Source organism: Colletotrichum aenigma, assembly GCF_013390185.1.
Source record: "Colletotrichum aenigma strain Cg56 chromosome Unknown KSG_Cg56_contig03, whole genome shotgun sequence".
Lineage (NCBI taxonomy): Eukaryota > Fungi > Ascomycota > Sordariomycetes > Glomerellales > Glomerellaceae > Colletotrichum > Colletotrichum aenigma.
In genome coordinates, this window is record NW_023500909.1 from 5,090,886 (window position 1) to 5,110,527 (window position 19,642).

The 19,642-nt window shown below is 55.8% G+C and overlaps 6 protein-coding genes across 6 annotated transcripts; 3 read left to right on the forward strand and 3 right to left on the reverse strand.

The window, feature by feature from the left end:
• Positions 1 to 2,235: 2,235 nt before the first annotated feature.
• ufe1 (Syntaxin ufe1) lies at positions 2,236 to 3,432 on the reverse strand (the record flags this gene model as incomplete). The annotated part of the gene is made up of 3 exons (XM_037320584.1): positions 2,236 to 2,476; positions 2,537 to 3,258; positions 3,316 to 3,432. The coding sequence occupies 3 exons, from the start codon at positions 3,430 to 3,432 to the stop codon at positions 2,236 to 2,238; spliced, it is 1,080 nt and encodes a 359-aa protein (XP_037181347.1).
• Positions 3,433 to 4,490: 1,058 nt separating this feature from the next.
• On the forward strand, positions 4,491 to 6,161 carry ITP1-4 (Itaconate transport protein; the record flags this gene model as incomplete). Its single annotated transcript, XM_037320585.1, has 1 exon — positions 4,491 to 6,161. One exon carries the CDS (start codon positions 4,491 to 4,493, stop codon positions 6,159 to 6,161), a length of 1,671 nt encoding a protein of 556 aa, XP_037181344.1.
• Positions 6,162 to 8,215: 2,054 nt separating this feature from the next.
• On the reverse strand, positions 8,216 to 8,875 carry CGCA056_v005333 (ER membrane protein complex subunit 4; the record flags this gene model as incomplete). The annotated part of the gene is made up of 3 exons (XM_037320586.1): positions 8,216 to 8,288; positions 8,338 to 8,696; positions 8,765 to 8,875. The coding sequence occupies 3 exons, from the start codon at positions 8,873 to 8,875 to the stop codon at positions 8,216 to 8,218; spliced, it is 543 nt and encodes a 180-aa protein (XP_037181345.1).
• A 1,289-nt stretch (positions 8,876 to 10,164) lies between these two features.
• Positions 10,165 to 12,482, forward strand: ap1b1 (AP-1 complex subunit beta; the record flags this gene model as incomplete). Its single annotated transcript, XM_037320587.1, has 4 exons — positions 10,165 to 10,406; positions 10,457 to 10,532; positions 10,586 to 10,950; positions 11,006 to 12,482. The coding sequence occupies 4 exons, from the start codon at positions 10,165 to 10,167 to the stop codon at positions 12,480 to 12,482; spliced, it is 2,160 nt and encodes a 719-aa protein (XP_037181342.1).
• A 5,189-nt stretch (positions 12,483 to 17,671) lies between these two features.
• CGCA056_v005335 (uncharacterized protein) lies at positions 17,672 to 18,462 on the forward strand (the record flags this gene model as incomplete). Its single annotated transcript, XM_037320588.1, has 2 exons — positions 17,672 to 18,245; positions 18,308 to 18,462. 2 exons carry the CDS (start codon positions 17,672 to 17,674, stop codon positions 18,460 to 18,462), a joined length of 729 nt encoding a protein of 242 aa, XP_037181343.1.
• A 590-nt stretch (positions 18,463 to 19,052) lies between these two features.
• UMP1 (Proteasome maturation factor UMP1) lies at positions 19,053 to 19,490 on the reverse strand (the record flags this gene model as incomplete). Its single annotated transcript, XM_037320589.1, has 1 exon — positions 19,053 to 19,490. The coding sequence occupies one exon, from the start codon at positions 19,488 to 19,490 to the stop codon at positions 19,053 to 19,055; it is 438 nt and encodes a 145-aa protein (XP_037181340.1).
• Positions 19,491 to 19,642: the final 152 nt, after the last annotated feature.

Below are 19,642 nucleotides of genomic sequence, written 5' to 3' on the forward strand. Positions count from 1 at the left end.
ATGAGGAAGCAGAGAGAGAAAATGCAGAAGAAGACGACGAGGAGTCACCCGGCATTTTCAGTGGTGTCGGACCTTTCGTGAGATGGAACGAGTCAGAGGGAAGGGTCGCCTGGGGTCGTTGTTATTATTATGGCATCAGGAAGTGGTACGATTTAGACGGGCGAATGGGAGGCTTTGCGATTACAGGCGCCAACCGGGGAAAAGGACGGGACATAGGGAGTGACCAAGTATACTAGAAAGAAAGGGAGGTGGAAGCGGACATGCGCCTCCATGGCAGCGGGCAGCTTGTTGCAGGCCGGGGGAAGCTACTGCACAATCCAAGGATTGGCTAGGGGAACCTGTGCAAGTACCCGGGGACGAGGTGGGATGGTGAGGTAAGAGATGTACCACGGGGGCGGGGATGACGATGTGAGAGGACTTCCTCCCAGATAAAGGAGGTACTTTGCTGGGTGCTCACCTTGGGACTGCACGCGGTGTCTCGCCGAGTGTTGCAGGTTTGCAGTACTGCGTAGTAAGGTGGTTGGTTGCTGAAGAGGCGTACGGATACTCAAAGAAGGTAGCTAAGCACCTAAGGTAGGGTAGTCAGTTACAGACCGTTGCAGACAGTTGCGTTGCAGGTGCGGTTACAGCCCGAAAAAGAGCTGCAGAAAATAGGCACTGTTTGGTTTGGCTGATGCAGGACCAAACAAAACAGGCAGGGCAGGCAGACACAGACACAGACGCACAACGGGGTGGCCTCGTTACGGGGGCTGCTCGGACGATCGGGGAACGGGGGCCCTAGTTACCTACCTTACAGGCTTACGGGATTGGAATTCCAGGAGGACTGAGAAAGAAAAAAAAAAAACCAGGTACGGCCAGGTGATGCGGCGGCGAGGGTAATACACAGTAAGAGGTATCCACAGCCTGCGGGCAGCTATTTCGTAACCTGTTACTCGAAACGGGCGCGGACAGCCGGCGGTTGTGGGCTGTCTTTGTCTTGGCTGGCTTGATTTTGCGGATTCGGGGGGGGGGGGGGGGGGGGGGCTGGCTGGCTGGCTGGACACAGTGAGAGGGAGAAGAAACCCGCGGAGGAGAATCAGTCTGTCTGTGTTTGACGATAATATCCGATAGCGGGTTGATACGCAGTGGAAGGGCAAGGGACACCGAAGAGTGAGATGCCGGCTGGGCAGAGGCAGGAATCGGCGAAGTGTCGGGGGACTATCGGGAATCGTTTTCTACAAAGTGCGTGTGCAGGTAAAACGGGATTGTTCAATGACGGGACAAGTCCGATCACACTGATAGTGCTGCTGCTGTAAACTGCTGCAGGGCCCGCCGCGGGGGAATGCGCCCTCTCTTATCCTCCCGCAGCCGGCTTCCCCAAGCTCGAGCTGTGAGGTCACTGTTGCGGATGGGCCGAGGTCTCGGGAGCAGCGCCGCCCCCCATGACTGACTCTCTCTGCCGCCCAACGGCCACGGCACGACTCGAAGATGCCTCGACACATGGTTCACTTGATGTTTTGCCTTTTCTTCATTTTCGTTCTAGTCCGTATCATCCGTCTTTCTCCGGAGATTTCCCCAGAACCCAGTGCAGCGAGTGCACGCTGCGGGACGCCCTGACAGGAACGGTTGAAGATCATCCCATCTCATGCAAGTTGACACCAACTTACACCACATGTCTGCAGCAGCACTCTGCACACGCTGTAATCACAGGCAGTTTCTTTCATAGCCCATTCACCCTCACAAATAACCTGGCTCCACGGGATTACGACGCCGAGCACCCTCCAAAGCCTGGATGAAAACCCCCGGTTCTGTTTCGCACATCAGATGTACCTACTTTGACGCAGTTAACAGCGCCAATCAGAAGCTCGCTTCGCTACAGCTCCAAGTGCCGTGGCCCAGACGCCGATAGAGCTCCGTCTTGTGGCACCTCCGACGAACCCGCCAGCCAACGCACGCAACACTGTGCACACCGCAACAACGCTCTAGGCATTTGCAACGGCTTTTGATGATGGCCGTCATCGCACTATGTCTGCGCTGAGAGCGACCGGCCAAGGTTCGCTGTTGATTAAATCGACATGGCTTGATGCCAGAGGTCACCTGGTCCTGGTCTGGGCTTTCTATCCGGCATGTGACGCTAGACCCCATGCTTTCACATGCCAACCTCCCCCGCCATCCATCAGCTTACTTCGAACATCCTACGAGATATTGAGCATTGGTGTGTATTTTTACAGCCTCCTCATGAGACAGTTGAGGTATCTATATCACCAAATCCCACAAGATCAAGAACGCGCATAACCCCGCCGACGCGAAGAAGGTGTACCTCGCCGCACTTGGCCTCTGCGTCGCCTTCTTCAACTGCTTGTTACCACCGCCAACGTCCGCTGTGATGTTCTCCGAATCTGACACCAGCTGCTCTATATGCGCCGACTGCGTCGCGAGGTTGCCCACAAGCAACGTCTGCAACTCGGCAATCTCAATCAGCGACTTCTCTGCCGTCCTGCACAAAACACCCATGTTAGCAAAAGCCGTCTTGAAAAGGAACCCCCATGCCACGTACCTGACTTTGTCCAACGTGCTGTTGTAATGCTGCAGCATGTCCTGATTCCCCTTCTCAAACATCTGAATCTGCTCCTCCGTGAGGTCCTGCCTGAAGTCATACGACCCCTCATCCGGCGGCAGCCCCGTCGCCGTATCAAACCCTCCCTTCTTCGCCTCCTTCTCCCTCTTCATCGCCTCGTAGAAGCCGCCGTCCAGCTCCGGCATCGCCCCGCCGCCCGCCTTAGCCAGCACGCTCCTGTTCTTCTCCATCTCCCGCGTCAGCCTCGCCTCCATCATGTCCTGCTGCGTCCGCCCGCACAGCTGCAGCGCCTGCCGCAGGCTCCACAGCACGCCGTCGCGGTGCAGCCCGACGTCCCGCGCCTTCCCCTCCGCCGCGAGGTGCTCCGCCGACTTGCGCGCGTCCGCGACCTCCGAGCCCGCCGCCCACGCGCCTAGCGCGCCGAGCCCGCGCACGTGCGTCTTGCGGATCACCGCCGCCTCCGTCTCGCGGCGCAGCTGCTCCGTCTCGTCGAGCGCGCGGATGGACGCGTTGAGCTCGCGCAGCATCGACTTGGCGCGCGCGTCGATGTCCTCGCGCTGCCGGTCCGTCAGGGGCTGTTGGGGCTCCTTCAGGGAGCTGCTCCCTGTGTTCGTGCGGACATGCCGCCGCGGTTGGGCGGTGGAGAGGTAGGCTTGTCGGACGTCTTTAAGCTCCTTGTGGAGGGTTGTGATGTGGGAGTTCTGGAATGAGGCATTAGTTGGGTTTGGGTGGTTTGCTGGAGGGATGGGGCGACTGACTATTCTGTAGGCCTCCTTCAGGAAGCCGTCAATCGCTTCGAGGCTGAGCTTCTTCTCGGTGACGGGGGGCGCATTGTGCTTCCGGAGGAGCTCGTTGAAGAGTGGTGTGATGTCCATTGCGGCCGTAGCTGGGATCGGCCAGACGAAACGGCCAGACGAAAAATTCGAGGGAGTTGAGGGGTTCGTCACCTAGTTACGGTGCGCATGCTATTCGTGTGTCGTGGGTGCAGTCGAGCAGCAATGTCGTGAGAGGCCATCGACATTCCACCACGACCTGGGATTGGCAAGCTGTTCTCCAATGACGTGGCTTTGGCCGTTGGACTCACCAGCCACAGCGGCTTGCTCTGGCTGAAATGTGTGGCTTGATCCTGTGGCAGATGTGGCCGTGCTAAGGCGAGTTCTACCGGCGCAGCTTCGGCACCGCGGTCGGCAAAACGCACGGTCCAGTACCCACCCGGGTCGGTGGCAGGAAGCTTCGCCGCCGAAGAAGACTTCGGTCAAACATTTCGACACCGGTTTCAACATGCATATTGGCCAGAGAGTCCCTTCATAGACGTTGATGACAGACAACTGAGCCACAATGATGAACCGAAATTGGCCTTCGTTCTCGTTGCACGACAGGAACCAGCTGGTCAAGTGACCATGTGCCTTTGAACGAAAATCAATGGAGCAGAGCTGGAGTCAGCTCGACGCTCACCCAAACCCCCGATACCGCACCAAGCTTGTCGCATCGCGGTCAATGCCAGACGGTCGAGACAGAACCACTTGTCCAAAACAGCGGGCGTGGTGGACACCATGGGCCGGACCGGGCGAATCACGAGAGCCGCAATGGCGAACGGCGCAGGTGCCGGTTTTCCAGGGTGTGGTGGAGGTGATGCCAGGGCGGAAATAACATCATTCATGGCGGCCCGGTGGGCGGGAATAGGGCCCGCTTACGGACGGATACCGACGACAAGTTTTACATGAAGGGAAGGTCGATCTATTGGTGTTTGGTTCTTTCTTCTTATCTTGAGATTTTGTCCTGTGTTTGGTATGTTGTGTTGACGCTGTCTTGTTTCTAACTTCATCGTTGGTGGCGTAGCGAATCGAATCGTCCAAGTACTTTCGTTCATCTCACTTGAACTCGTGATATTCACACCGACGTCAGTCTTTCTGCACTCAGAGTTGAGATCAGTATGGCACACAATGACATCCCCCCAAAAGGGGAAGACACAAGTTTACCGTCCGTCATCAACTCAGCTGAGCCACCAGTAATACCCACTCCTTCACAACCTCAACCCATCAAGGAGAAAGAACAAGACGAAACCGTCTCCATCGACAACTCTTCAGACAACACGCCCGTCGACGAACCCCCACCAACAACCCAACAAGATGACCCCGAGAACCTCACCCGCCAACCCTCAGGCCCAGCCTACAGCGCCTTCCCCCCGTCCACAAAGCGCTGGGTCGCCTTCATGGCCGCCGTCGCCTGCTTCGTCCCGCCCATGTCCGCCAACATCTACTACCCCGTCCTCGCCCCCATCGCCGAGGACCTCCACGTCTCCGTCGCCGCCGTCAACCTCACCGTCACCTCCTACATGATCCTCCAGGCCGTCTCGCCCACCCTCTTCGGCGACTTCGGCGACATGGCCGGCCGCCGCCCCGCCTTCCTCGTCGCCTTCGCAATCTACCTCGTCGCCAACGTCGGCCTCGCCCTCCAGCGCAACTACGCCGCCCTCATCGTCCTGCGCATGCTCCAATCCGGCGGCAGCTCCGGCGCCATCGCCCTCGGCTTCGCCATGGTCGCCGACATCTCCATGTCCTCCGAGCGCGGCAAGTACATGGGCATCGTCGGCGCGGGCATCAACGTCGGACCCACCATCGGCCCTGTCCTCGGCGGCGTGCTCACGCAGTACTTTGGCTGGGCGTCCATCTTCTGGTTCTGCGTCGCGCTCATCGGGGCGTGGCTCGTGCCGTTCGCGCTCTTCATCCCCGAGACGTGCCGCAATGTCGTCGGCAACGGGTCCGTCCCGGCGCAGACGTGGAACCGCCCCGTGCTGGACCTCATCCGGCGGCGGCGGCGGCACCGCGAGCGGGAGGCGGCCGGGCTGGAGAGGCAGGAGTCGGTGGCGGGGCAGCCGGCGCGCAAGCTTAGGTTCCCGAACCCGTTGAGGGCGGTCAAGATTATCTTTGAAAAGGAGATGGCGCTGATCCTGGTGTACAATTCCTTGTTGTACGTTGCCTTCATCGATGTGGCCGCGACGTTGGGGACTTTGTTCCGGGAGATTTATCACTTTAATGATTTGCAACTGGGGTTGTGTTATCTGCCGTACGGCGCGGGCTGTTGCATCGCGAGTTTGGGCCAAGGGTACGTGCTCGACTGGAACTACCGGCGCATCGCACGAAAGATCGGATTCACCATCGACCGCCGGCGCGGCGACGACCTCGGCAAGTTCCCCATCGAGAAGGCCCGCCTGCAGCCGGTCTACCCCGCCGTCGTTGTCGGCTTGATCACGCTGGTGGCGTACGGCTGGGTGCTGCAGCTCGAGACGAGCGTCGCGGCGCCGCTGGTGCTGCAGAGCATCATCGGGCTCACCATCACGGGGTCCTTCAGCATCATGAACACCCTGATCGTGGACCTGTACCCCGAGGCGCCGGCCACGGCCACGGCCGCGAACAACCTCGTCCGGTGTCTGGTGGGCGCCGTGGGCACGGCCATCATCGAGTACATGATTTCTGGCATGGGCAGGGGGTGGTGCTTCACGTTCATTGCTGCGTTGTGCGCAGTGACCAGTCCGATGATGTTTCTGATTGTTAGAAATGGGCCGGGCTGGAGGAATGAGAGGCGGATGAAGGAAGCCTCGTGATGATTGGGTACATTGTTGCGCAAAGCGCGGTTAGGCAGATGCGATAACTGATAGCGTCATTGAGATCTCAGAACTTATTCGGACCATCTTGCTCGAGTCAGTTGCTTCGTATGTGACGGCCAAACATCGAGGGGGGTCTTCTTGCGCGGTCTGTCATCGAGCCTGTGATCGTTGGGTCGCTCCGCCGTGGCTTACCTGCCAACTGTAACCCCTCATATTTAGAATGCGGGTCAACGCCACGGAACGATGCCAAAGCTCCAGACGTTCCGCCAAATGCCTCAACAACACTACCGCAGCGCCCGTACGCCAGTCCCGTTGCCTCGATCCTAAGTGTTCTCTGCTGGGTTGGATGGTCTCAGCCATCGGTCTCTGTCGGTTCACAACGGACAAAGCAGCAAAGGGAAATAGGGGGGGGGGGGGGGGGGGGGGCTTGGATAGAGAATGAGGTGTATGTCATCGAGGCTGCTGCTTGAGCCTCCTTCGCGATTCTCAACATGGATTTCTCTGTTTTCGGTGCCGCGTTCAATAAGCATGTGCAAATGCCCAGGATACAGCTTCGAGGATTGGCTTTTGGTAAGACCTGACAGGCTTATTCCGCGAAGGTTTGAGAAGGGAGATATATTAGCGTCGACTTAGACCGGTAAGGCAGTCGAGGCAACCACCCACCTACGGCTGGAGGTTGGGCGGGCGATTCAGGGCATGTCTGGATAGACGAAGAACAAAGGCCGCGGATCAGACATCGACTGCCCCGACAGAAACCACGAGAGACATCAACCAGAGACATCTTGCACAAACACGGCATCGTGTACACAGGTTTCTTGCGGGTGAGCGACCTCTAGTGGTCATTGGCCAAGCATGGCCTGGCCAGCAAGCCCACTTGTTTCGAAAAACACGCCAGGAAACGGTGGGTGGTCATGTTCCAGATTTGGTCCCATTTTGGAACCCAGAGCTGGAATGTAAAGGGATCGTCATCGTCCTAGTGTCAGGTACAGCTTTCGAAGCCTGCTTTTCCTACCAACCCATTGGCCAATGACCACGCGACAGGACGTCAGAATCAACTCCGACAAACCTATGGGGGATATTGCCGGCTCGTACGGAGCATTGTCTCTTAATCGGCTGGGATGTCCTGATTTGGGTAAAGACTCGGACTGGCTTCAGCCGCTTATAGTTAAAAACAAACACGAGCGTGACGAGAGAGCGTTACTGGTTGAAACACGTCCTCTTCGTGGTGTTGCGATGGTTGTCTTGATCATTGTGAGCTAAAAATAAGCTTATGATGCTGTTACCTTCGATCTGGACAGCCTTGACACCCGAAGCCTCTCGTTCAACCTCGACTACAGTCTAAGGATCGGTCGATGACTATAAAAGTCTATGGCCCCCACCTCCATGAAAAGCAATGAGCAGCTCCTTAACCGTGACAAACAAACCATACATATAATCAGACCAACCTAGACGTTGACCGAGATGGTGAGACAGGATCATCCAACCAGGCCTTAGTGCGGAGCTGACTCGTTTGATAGACTCATGTCGACAGCCTTCTCACTGAGCTTGGAGCGATCCACCTCCAACCTCTCGAGAACTTGCCCCTGGGGCTACTCTTAGAGGCAATCCTTGACGACGAGAACGACCTGACTGAGGCTTTCATGTTATCCGAAAGGGCTACCGCTGTTGCCAGGGTTCCCCAAGAACCAATTGAAGAAACCACAGGCATACCAAATAACGGCCTGGCTGTCCCAATACAACGGCCGCTGCATGATCGTCAATGTGTGATATCAGCAGATCAACCGAACATCGTAGTACCCGATGTTGGTCCGCATGACGAGTCAACCTCGACACAAAGGCGACGCTGGCTTGAGACACCTATAGAAGATGATCCATTCAACGCCATAAGCTCAGTAGTTGTTCCTGAGCATGATCCTGTCACCCAGCTTATTGGAGATCCTGGAAGCACGGCGTCGACCGCAGGAAGCGGACAATCCGAGCGAAAGACGATGACGATTAATGATAGTGTAGGCGAAAATTAGCTGAGACACAGCCTTTAATTGAATTCATGTCTATAACGCGGGCACTGAGAATTCCAGGGGCTCTCTGCGGACCTCCCAAGCCAGCCAATCTGATCGCGTTGTCCTGTGTTCGCGTTAGTATATGGCCAATGCTTGCAGACGATAACACATACGGTAACAGTCCCATCGAGTTGACCTTCCACACAGCCAAGCCCAGCGCAACAAATTGCATAGCAACGTATGCCAGCTTGACCTGGAGCATCTTGCCCTTGTTCGTCTCCGACTCGAACCTCTCAAACGCCTGATTGACCGCAGTGAGACCGACAAGAGGGTTCTTGAAAGCCATGAAGACCATCATAATGCTGAAGATCTGCAACGAGTTGCCCGACATGTACATCATGATGGCCGTCATGGGCAGGTTCTTGACCGGGGCGAGGGCGACTTCCCATGCCTTCTTGACCTTCAACGTGTCCATCTCCTCGGGCGACTGCTGCTTGCGGGGCTGAGGCTGGAACTTTTGATCCTTCTGCTTCTGTATGCAGATGTCAGCGCAGCTCCAACGCGAGCTCGATGCGATTCCGTACCTTGGAGCCAGTGGACTGCGATGGGTAGCCGGGGGGGGTCGGAGATGCCTGAGACCTTGGACTTTGCGGCCGGAGGAGACTGCAAATCCGCAACCCATCGCGGAACGGAGCCATTGACCAGAGCCATCTTTGTAGATATCGGGATCGGTTGGTTGGGACTTCGGGTTCGGTATTTGATGACACGGGCGCGGGCCGTTGGGATGAAAGCTTCGGAGGCGGCGTTGACAGCTCGCGACGACGTTGGATGGAGTCTCCACCATAGCTCGGTTAAACCAAGGGACAGGCGCTGTCGCTTGCTTACCTTAGCAGCAACCGGAGGTCGGGCCCGTGTCTTATCGGCCCTGCATAAGGCCGATAAGCTAAAACCGGGGCGAGCGCGACTGCTGCGACATGCGAGTGGTAAAGTAGCGTACCGGGGGCCTGTCGCATCCACCGCGGAACGGCGGGAGCTTTGGGACCCTTTCTCACCCAACGTTTCCCCTTAAACATCTGGAAACGAAAACGGGCCGTCCACGAGAACTGACCGACGACGACGACATCCTGCAAAGTCGCCGTTGCACCGAAACCGGCACTCTTTAATCGACCGTTGCCGAACCCGCGAAATCGATCGGACTTGCGCCGCGCGAGAAATCAAACAACTCCGACCTCGAGGAGATCCGGCCGGCATCTGGCATCGAGACGAGAGAAGGACTATCGCAGCAAACAAACCCTTCGATTGGCCGCGAATCGAAAACCCCCCGGCCCCAACGACGCATGTGACATCCCTCACTTCTGCACCTGCGCCCCCTCCCACCATTTCAAGACACTCGAGTCCAGGAAAACTGCAGCCTTCCGCCAACTTTTGCGACCCTCTTACCAATTGGGTGGCTTGATCCTAGGCCCGCGGGGGAAGCAAACAGCGTCAACGATACCTACCCATCCTTTGCCGACTTTCGTACAGCTAGGCGTGAGGGGTCTGTGGTGTTATCGCCCACCACCACCCGATCGAAGCACACGCCGGCAAAGCTTGTTGGAGGCCTGTCCAGAGGGGAACTACTGTCTAAGATTCGCACTACATACTACCACACCGACCACCGCCAGGTCTCATATAGGAGGGCGTCATCATGTCGGCCGCTCAGGGTGGAGGAGACTCCAAGTTGTTTGCCAGGGTAAGCTCTAGCTTCTGCTTCTCCTGTCTTGCACACTCTTCGCTGGGTGCGCCCGTCTCTTGTCGTGTGATACCTGCATGTATTGCATCTGAACCCCTGTCATGACTTTGAAGAAGTCAAGGTCTTGGTTCTGAAAGTCTACATTATCTTCCCTCTCCCGCATACCCTAGCCTTCTGCGTCCTGCGGCTTTGAGCTGCCTCGCAACCATCACCGAGCCTCTCCTTCTGGCCCATGTTTGCCTGACTGCTTGCATATGCGCCGCCCAGCATGTTCATGGCCTATGTGCCCCCGCCGCCTTACATCAGACAGCTGACAACCTCGAAGGGCAAGGTAGCCGAGCTGAGGCTCGAGCTGAACAGCGGCGGCAAGAAGGACAAGAACAATGCGAACAAGAAGATCGCCCTCAAGAAGATTGTCGCCAACATGACCATGAGCAACAATGACATGGTCGCCTTGTTCCCCGACATCATCGGCTGCATGCATATCCAGAGTCTGGAAATCAAGAAGATGTATGGCCTCATGTCTGCACTCCCAGGGGGCTCTTTCTGACAAACTCCAGGTGCTTCTTGTTTTTGGTGAACTATGCCAGAATGCGACCCGAGATTGCAGTTCAGGCGATCCCAGTACTAGAGCAGGTAGGTTGTCATGTTGCGATGTTGCGTAAGAAGCCGTGACTGACAGTGTCCAGGATATGGAAGACCACAACCCCCTCGTCAGAGCGCTTGCACTCCGAACGATGTCCTACATCCACGTCCGCGAATTCGTCGAAGCGACTGTTCCACTGGTTAAGCACATGCTGAAGGATGCCGACCCATACGTGAGGAAGACGGCAGCGTTTTGCGTCGCGAAGCTCTACGACCACGACCGACGAATGGTTGAGGGTTCCGATTTGATCGACAGATTGAATACCCTGCTCAGAGACGACAACCCTACGGTTGTTGCCAGCGCTTTGGCATCTCTGATGGACATCTGGGAGCGCAGCGATGCGATCAAGCTCACCATCGACTACAGCAATGCCTCAAAAATGGTGGCCATCTTGGCGGACTGCTCTGAGTAGGTTGACACCCAAAGCGTAATGTCAAGATTGCGTGCTGACACAGACGTTCAGATGGGGCCAGACGTACATCCTCGAGGCGCTCATGTCATACGTGCCCCAAGATGGAAACGAAGCTCTTCTCCTCGCGGAGCGTATCACACCACGCCTATCACACTCCAACTCTGCTGTCGTTCTGACGTGTATCCGTGTCGTTTTGTATCTCATGAACTACATCGCCGACCAAAGACATAACGCGGCGCTTTGCAAAAAGCTGTCGCCGCCCCTGGTAACTCTTCTCGCAAAGGGCCCCGAAGTGCAATACCTAGCCTTGAGGAATGCTCTCTTGATTCTGCAGCGTCGGCCCGAGGTCTTGCGCAACGATATCCGCGTCTTCTTCTGCAAATACAACGACCCCATCTACGTCAAGGTCACGAAGCTGGAGCTCATTTTCATGTTGGCCAACGAGAACAACATTGACGAGGTGCTCACCGAACTGCGAGAGTACGCCACCGAGATCGATGTACACTTTGTGCGCAAAGCCGTGCGAGCCATAGGAAAGCTCGCCATCAAGATCGAACCGGCAGCAAGGCAGTGTATCAACCTGCTCTTGGAGCTGGTCGCGACCAAGGTTACGTACATTGTGCAGGAGGCCACGGTCGTTATTAGAAACATCTTCCGCAAGTACCCCAACCAGTACGAGTCCATCATCGGCACCCTGTGCGAGCACCTCGACTCTCTCGACGAGCCGGAGGCCAAGGCCGCCATGGTGTGGGTCATTGGCCAGTACGCGGACAGGATAGAGAATAGCGACGCCCTCCTGGAAGACTTCCTGTACTCCTTCGCCGAGGAGCCCGTGGAGGTCCAGCTGGCGCTGCTCACCGCCACCGTCAAGCTCTTCATCCAGAGGCCGACGAAGGGCGCGGAGCTGGTCCCGAAGGTGCTCAAGTGGGCCACGGAAGAGACAGACAACCCCGACCTCCGCGACCGCGCGTACATGTACTGGCGCCTCCTGTCCACCGACATCAACGCGGCCAAGAAGATCGTCATGGGCGAGAAGCCCGCCATCACGGCCGAGTCGGAGCGCCTCGACCCCGCGACGCTCGAGGAGATGTGCCTCAACGTCGGCACCCTCGCCACCGTGTACCTCAAGCCCGTGCAGACCGTCTTCCGCTCCGCCCGCCCGCGCAAGCTCATCGACTCGCCCGCGCTGCAGAAGCACCTCCTCCCGACGTCGATCGAGAACCAGAAGAGCCTCAGCATGCTCGGCATGGGCAGTCAGGCGCAGGACATCAACATGCACAGCCAGCACGTCAACAACAACGCGGCGGGCGGCGTCGATGCCAATGGCAACCTCGCCCAAGCCGTCAGCGACGCGGACGCCTACTTCTCCAGCATCGGCCCGCAGCAAATGGCGGCGATGCGGATCGATCAGGGCGACGCGTTCGGGGACACGTCGGGCTACGAGACGGGGTACGTGGTCAACCAGCACGCGCCGCAACAGATTGTGCAGCCGGCGCAGGGAGGCAACGGGGACCTGCTCGTGCTGTGAGAGCAATGGGGTAACAGTTAGTAGTAGTTTTGTGAGGGCTGCTGAGCGGATGAGCGTAATGTGTGGGAAGCTTCTGTACGTAGATTACATTTGATATCCTCGTCGGTAATGGCAGAGACACTGTTCTTGGATTCATTCAACTTTTCATTGCTTCAACATCACGATAATGGGAGTTTAAGTAGGTCAACTACGGTGTCACTACGGGCTTGGACTGTAATGTTCCAAGGAATGCCTGAAATCGCGGGGTAGTTGGGTCTCGCAAGGTTCGCGATTGCAGATTAGTGCCATCGCGCCCTCAAAGGAGGTTCAGACAAAGAAAACGCAAAGATGTCTCGAGAGCGGGCGTACGGGAGGTTTGTTGCTTTTGTTAGAGTGGCGGGATCGCGGGAAGTCTATTCGAGTAGGTCCAAGAGCTTTTGGGACCTAGATCTTAGCCTCGAGCCAAAAAGAGAGGGGGGAAAGGGTGCTGTTCTGAAGAAGGGGCGGAATTTGGGGCGACGTCTCTAGACAGCGCAGCTCGGAGAGTTTAGTTGAAAGGGCACCAGTCTTCAAGGCGATATACGGATGGATAGACTCTAAGTCACCCCCCTAAGTAACCGATACCCCCGGGTAACCGATAACCAGTTCCACATATAAACTTCAAAAACACACTATTTTTAAAATACTATAACTTAGCGAAATTATAGTATAAAATTATAAAAGTTTCTATATAGCTAGTTTAGTAATATTTATGTCTAAATAAAATATTATATAAATTATTACTAAGCTATTTACTAGTAATAAACTAAATATAAAGTAAAAGAGTTTTAGTTAGTATTTTCTTACTAAATACTAAGAAAGCCTTAACATTACTTAAAACTCTATATTAAATTAGCTAGTTAGTAAAATTCTATGTAAATTTAAAAACAAGTTTAAATTTAAAGTAACTATTATTATAGCTATTAATACTATATTATCTATTAATAAAACATCTCTATATTACTACTATATAGGTTTTTATAGCTATTAGTTAATATTATAATAACTAATCATAATACTTTACTATAGTAAAGTTTTATTGTATATCTTATATTTTACTTAGAATTAAGAAGTTTTAAATAGTATTATTATCTTAAAAGAATAATAAAATAACTATTAATAAACTTTCTATAATATTAAATACTATATCTAAGTATTAATTATAGATTATATAATTAACTAAAATATAAACTAAATAGATTTATATTTATTTTCATACCTATACTATTGTATATATTTCTTATATTATATATCCTTAATAGGTCTATAGATATAAAAAGTTAAAGTAAGCGAAAATCACGGTTTTCTCTATCGGTTCGGGGTGGGTATCGGTTACTTGGGGGGGGGGGGGTGGCTTAACTGCCTTACTAATATTATGAGTGAGGGCAGATGGATGGTGTATTGTACGTATACTTGGCTTGGCGTTTTCGCAATCGGGTGGGGGAGAAAGGTGGATTCCCCCGCGATTTGAGCGAAGGAGCCAGTAACGTGGAGAGGGCGCCGAGGGAGGGGGAGGATCGGTGGTGTTTCTCGGCTTTTTGGTGGTCTGGGGTAGGAGTGTTTTGGGCGGATTTGAGGCACGGGCGATGAGACTGGGGTTGTGGAGTTTGTAGTGCGCGCGGTCTGTGGGGGATTTGAATCGTCTTACAGGTTCCCTGATGGGCGATATCTCGAAGAAGCAGGCGACTCGAGGTAGGGTATCGAAGTGGCAGCGTCCATTGCTTGCCCTTCCGCACTTCAGTTAAAGGCAGGTCGGTGAGTAGCAATGAGGACGAGGGAGGCGATTGGCGGGCTGGGCGACTAGCTCGAGAAACGGGCTGGAATTCGGGCGCCCTTTCCGTTGGAGCCGTGGATGGAGCTAGTGCCAGTGTCCGGGCGGTTGAAGGAGGCTGAGTTCTTGGACCGGCATCTTGTTGTCGGCTGGATGCGTTTAGGTCTAAGATCGTGGCTTTGGGCTGTGTCTTGCCCTCTTTTGACATTTTAATTCTTTTGGAGTGTGGGGTTCTGGGATGGTCGGCTCAGCTCGCAGTGTTCTCGACTCTGCTACGGTGTGTGTATTGTTTGCTGCTGCTGCTGCTTGACATTCTGCGGCTGTTTTGCGACTTGGATCAGGTCGAATCCTTCAAGTCCTTCGTTATGCCGTATTCACCGGAGGTTGCCGATGTTGAGGCTGTGAACTGATGAGAGCAGCGGTAGGCCGAAAGGATAGAGACTCCAGAGCCGCATGGGAGCTCGAGCTTGCGGCTTCTATTTCTGCAGATGTCGTGAGGAACATGGGGCTTGAGCGTGGGATTCCTTCCCGTCCTGCGTAGATCAAGCGAATGAGCCTCCATGCTGCGGCGTAAGGTGGTGAGGGTTTGAGTACGAGTTTGGTCGTTCCTGGACTTGTCCCATGTTCAGAAACAGAGACAGAGACGGCGCACTGGCGTTGACGAAGAAAACAAGCATAGCGGTGACGCCTCGGGGTCTGTCTGCTGCGGTTCTCTTTCGAGCGTCTGAGTGCAGTACCGAGCTGTGTTTCCCACACGCGTGTGGAGGACTACTGAAACAACTCGTGTCGTTTTTCCTGGCCCACGTTTCCAGCGTGCCCGATTGCATTTGGATTCGGGATGGACGCCGGGGGAGGATTTGGGATGCCCAGACACTTAGCCAGGTTGGTGAAGCTGGATGTTCCCTGGAAAATGAGAGAACCGACGGGGCAGGACCTGACCTGAAGGGTGCCGGTGAACAAGTACGTACCCTGTTTGATGAGCGACCTAGCGAGTGCGGTGTCGTGCCTGGCTGAGCGAGTGAGGCAATTCCGTCGAGACTGGGCTGGACTGGCATTGACGCCGCGGATGAGTTGCCCGCGCTTCGTGCCGTGTTTTCCATTTGATCCTTCCCTCAGTCGACCTGCTTCCTGCCTTCCATTGAAAGGCAGCTGGGCTGACCTCAGAGTGCATTGTACAGTGCGTGCGCTGGAAGTGTGTCATGTCGAGAGAGATAGCGGCCCTTCTGATGGCGGGGGCTAGCCGCGACCGCCCGGTGTTGGTGCTTGCCAAAATCCGATAGCGCCCCCTGCCCCACCAGCCCAAGCCGCTAGACTGGAGCAGGCCTAGCGGGAGAAATACAGTGCGACTGCCCCCATGAGTTTTCGGGTTTCGCACCTCGCATCTCGGCTGCAGGACGTGCTGTGGAAGCACCCGATCCGATAGGGAAAGGGGACGACGGGACCTGGGACAGCATCTGGAGTCTGGAGAAGGAGGGGGAATGGCCGATGGATTGATGGGGGAGGAGCAGAGCTGGGTGGATCCTTCTCTTGAGAGTTGAGGCCCCAGTGAGGTGCTTTACGCCCACAGTGACTTCCACTCTCAGCCGAGTGGAGTGCTGCAGCAGATGGAAGCAAGCAGGTCCCTTCCCGCTGTTCCTTCAGAAGCCAGAATATTGGTTCATAAAGCCCAGCGCGTGCCTGGAAGTGGGCAGTGGCTTTCTGCTTCTTCGAAAAAAGACAATTGCCTTCAAAGGAGTCGCCGCCATCCTGGACCCTGCGTCTGCAATGGGGGATCGTTTCTCGATGCAAACCGAGGAAGAATAGAGGAACAGCAGCAGTAGCACCATTACTGCACCCATCACCGGCCTCGTTTCTCAGCAACCCAGCCTGCCAGCCCCTTGAACGCCGGCTGCATCATTGTCTCATTGCCATAGATCAGCTCGGCCACTCATCTTGTTTGTTGACACAGAAAGGGCAACGGCAGTGTGTGCTAAAAACGACGCTGCTGTACTTTGCAGAGGACCGAGTGACCGACATTTGGATTTTCGACATTGGACCATGGACCGAAGCTCGTGATTCCGGGTTGACATCCTCAACGCTTGACTGATCGTTGGCCGCTTCGCTGCCGGCTTCCGCCGCGACCGCCGACCGATATCCTGCTTGGGTCTGCTAGGGACGCCATCTGCTGGGCTGGCAGGCTGGTTGTCAAGCTGGACCTACAAGACGAAACAGGCTGCACGACTCGAAGACGCCGTGCCTGCGCCGTAATCCGATCTGCCCGGGAATTCAACGGGAAGACAAACGGGACCACCGCCTGCTTCTCATCACGGCATTACCCTGTCTCGTGTCTTGGGCTTACCTTACCGCCATGTTGGTTGGGGCACCTTGGAGCCACGCGGCGGCGTCTCTGTTTCCATGTTCGTGTCCAGCGAGCCAAATGATGTGATGCAATTAAGAATAGGGAAATCAGGAATTAAACAGACGACGCTGAAGGGGACGGTGTCAGTGACAGAGACGAGCGAGGAAGGAATAGCGATTGCAGGTACCTACCTACTATCCAGGAAGGGTAGGCAGGTAGTCAGCATAACCGTATCTGAGTTGCCGGGTACCTTTACTGGAGCATGAGGTTCGCCTCCCAGGTTCCCTCACTCGCACTCCTAAACTGACTGGACCTGACCTGACCCAGCACAACGGACTTATTGCCGAACGGCTGCCCACCCATCTGGGCACCGCACCGCACCGCACCAGCACCCGACCCTCCTACACTGTGACCTGAACCTGACGGGAGTGAGGTGCTGCTCCCAGTCCACTCCAGTCCCAGCCTGTGAGGTCCGCCAGCCCAGCCCAGCCAGCCCAGCCCAGCCAGCCCAGCCCAGCCCAGGGCACCCAGCAGACAGCGCCCAGCCCGTCCGTCAACCTCCCGTCTCCAACAATCCGACCCCCATAACATCCCGTCCTTCCTTTTTCCCACATTGCTGGATGGTTGGAACTTGACTTGGGTCCGCCTTCCGCTTCACAAACCCCCCATCCTGGCAACTGCCAACCAACTGGTAGTAGTAGTAGCACCTTCCAATCCGTCTCACTCGACGACATCTCTACCAATTTCCTACCTCACCTCACCTCACCTCACCTCAATCCTCGCCGACATTCCCGATCGCAACCCCCGTCGCGCCTCCCGCATGAATTGAGCAATTGCGTCGCCTCTTCCCCCATCGCCGCCCTGCCGCTCCTCACCACCGCCGCAGCCGCCGTCGCCTGTCGCCCGTCGCCCGTCGCCGTCGGTCTGCCCCAGCACCAACGAGGCCGCAGTCCCGTCCCCCTTTGCAAGGCACGACGACCTGCTGCTCGACCCCTAAAAAAAACATCGCCATCGACATCGACTTCAGTAATGTCCGATACCAAACCATCCGATACCGCCAACATGACTGGAGGACAAGCACCCCCCAAGGACGGCGACGCCTCTCTGGCCCAGCCCAGGGACGCCGTACCCATGACGAACCTGTCAACAGACGATGCCGCCGCAAACACATCCAAGGCCGCCGCCGCCTCATCACACCCAGAACCCAACACCGCGACGGGAGCCGATGATTCAATCGAACCCTCGGCCAAGGGAAAGGAGAAGGAGTCCGGCAACACAGCGCAGCCTGCGGCCCAGAGCCAAGACGACTCCTTGGCAATTGGTCCCTCGGTCGATGACGTCCAGCCCATCACCGTCTCACCAACCGACGGCCCCGTCTGCAACATCACGCTACTGTTAACAACCGGCGCGAGACACCCCTACAAGTTGGACGAGAAGTACCTGACAAAGAGGAACGTCAATGTGCCCGGATTGACGGAGGCCGGGAAGAAAGATCCTTTCAGCATCAGTGTGTACACCCTTAAGGAGCTGATACTGCGGGAGTGGCGTGATGAGTGGGATCCAAAACCGGCCAGCCCGAGCAGCATACGGTTGATCCATTTCGGAAAGCTGCTGGATGACAAGGACCAGCTCAAGCGTAAGTAAACCACGATACCCTACACACAGCAGTAGTTTCCCCCATACTGACTCATCCTGCAGAGTACCATTTCAGCGCTGAGGCGGCAAACGTCGTCCATATGACGGTTCGGCCTGCCGACATCGTCGAAGAGGAGGAGCCCAAGGGAGGTAGCAAGTCGGCCTCGGGCGGCAGCCGCAACCGCGAAGGAGGCAGCGGGTGCTGTGTAATCTTATGATCGAAACGGCCTCTCGACCACGGTGTTTTCTTCAGCATTCTTTACATCTCCAAAGATCCATTCCTTAATCGACAGGGAAGAATGACATGCATGGGAAGAAGGCGGATGGAAAGGGGGTTGGTTCGGTTTCGATACTGCATGCATTTTCAGATGTGCCCCGGGCCGGCTGGTCTCGAGGCTCTCGGGTTTGGGTGTTTCAGGGTCTCTTCTTTTTTTTTTACTACTTTTCTTCTCTCTTCTTGAGTGCGTGTCCATCCGCCGACACTACCCCTCTCATCCCGAGCGTATTACAAAGAGCGAAGAAGAAACGGGGGGAAACAGGAGTTGGCGTATCCATAGCTTGTATTTTTTGACTGTTCTGTCTGCTCTCGCGCCCGTCCGTGGGTGGATCTGTCCATAGGATATTAGAACGAACGTATTCGGTTCCCTTCCATCCCTGGGCTGCTCTAGCAAACTCCTTCTATGATATTGGGGGTAGTGTAAAATCTCCCCAGCCGGAGGTTCATTGCGCGTGTGTCGTAATGTTACAGTCAATCCACCTTCCTTGTGACCCGTTTCCTCACGAAAGTCATCCCGTCCCCACGCTCCCTTCAGATCTTGAGCTTCCTCTCCATCTCATCGTGCATGCCGACGATGCCAACGCTCTCGTCGCCCGTGTACACGTCCTCCCACGTGATGCTGGCGTCCTTGCCGCGGAGGATCTCCTCGTGAACGGAGGCCTGCTGGCCGCCGAGGGCGACGGGGCGCCACTCGCCGTTCTGGGTGATCTTGAGCTCCATCTGGCGGCGGATGGGCTCGGCGGCGCCAAAGGTGCGGCGGAGCGTCTCCATGCGCATGGACTCCTGTGTGGCCTCCCAGTTCTTGAGGCGGGCCTCGAGGGGGTGGGCGGAGGAGGGGACGTTGTTGCGGGAGTCGAGGGCGGACTGACCGACGCCTGCGCGGAGGGTGTCGTGGACGCCGGGGGCCGAGGGGGCAGCGGCGCCGGCGGCGTAGGTTGTGGGTTGGTTTTTGGCGGGGACGATTCGCATCTGGAAGGGGGGTTTGTGGTTAGTTTGGCTGGTGGTTAGATTGGGGGGAGAGGGAGATAGTTGGAGTACTCACCGACATCTTGACTGGATTTGGGGAGGAGGTGATGGAGGTGTTGTGTGTGTGTATGGGAGGTGGTTGATGCGGCTGTGAT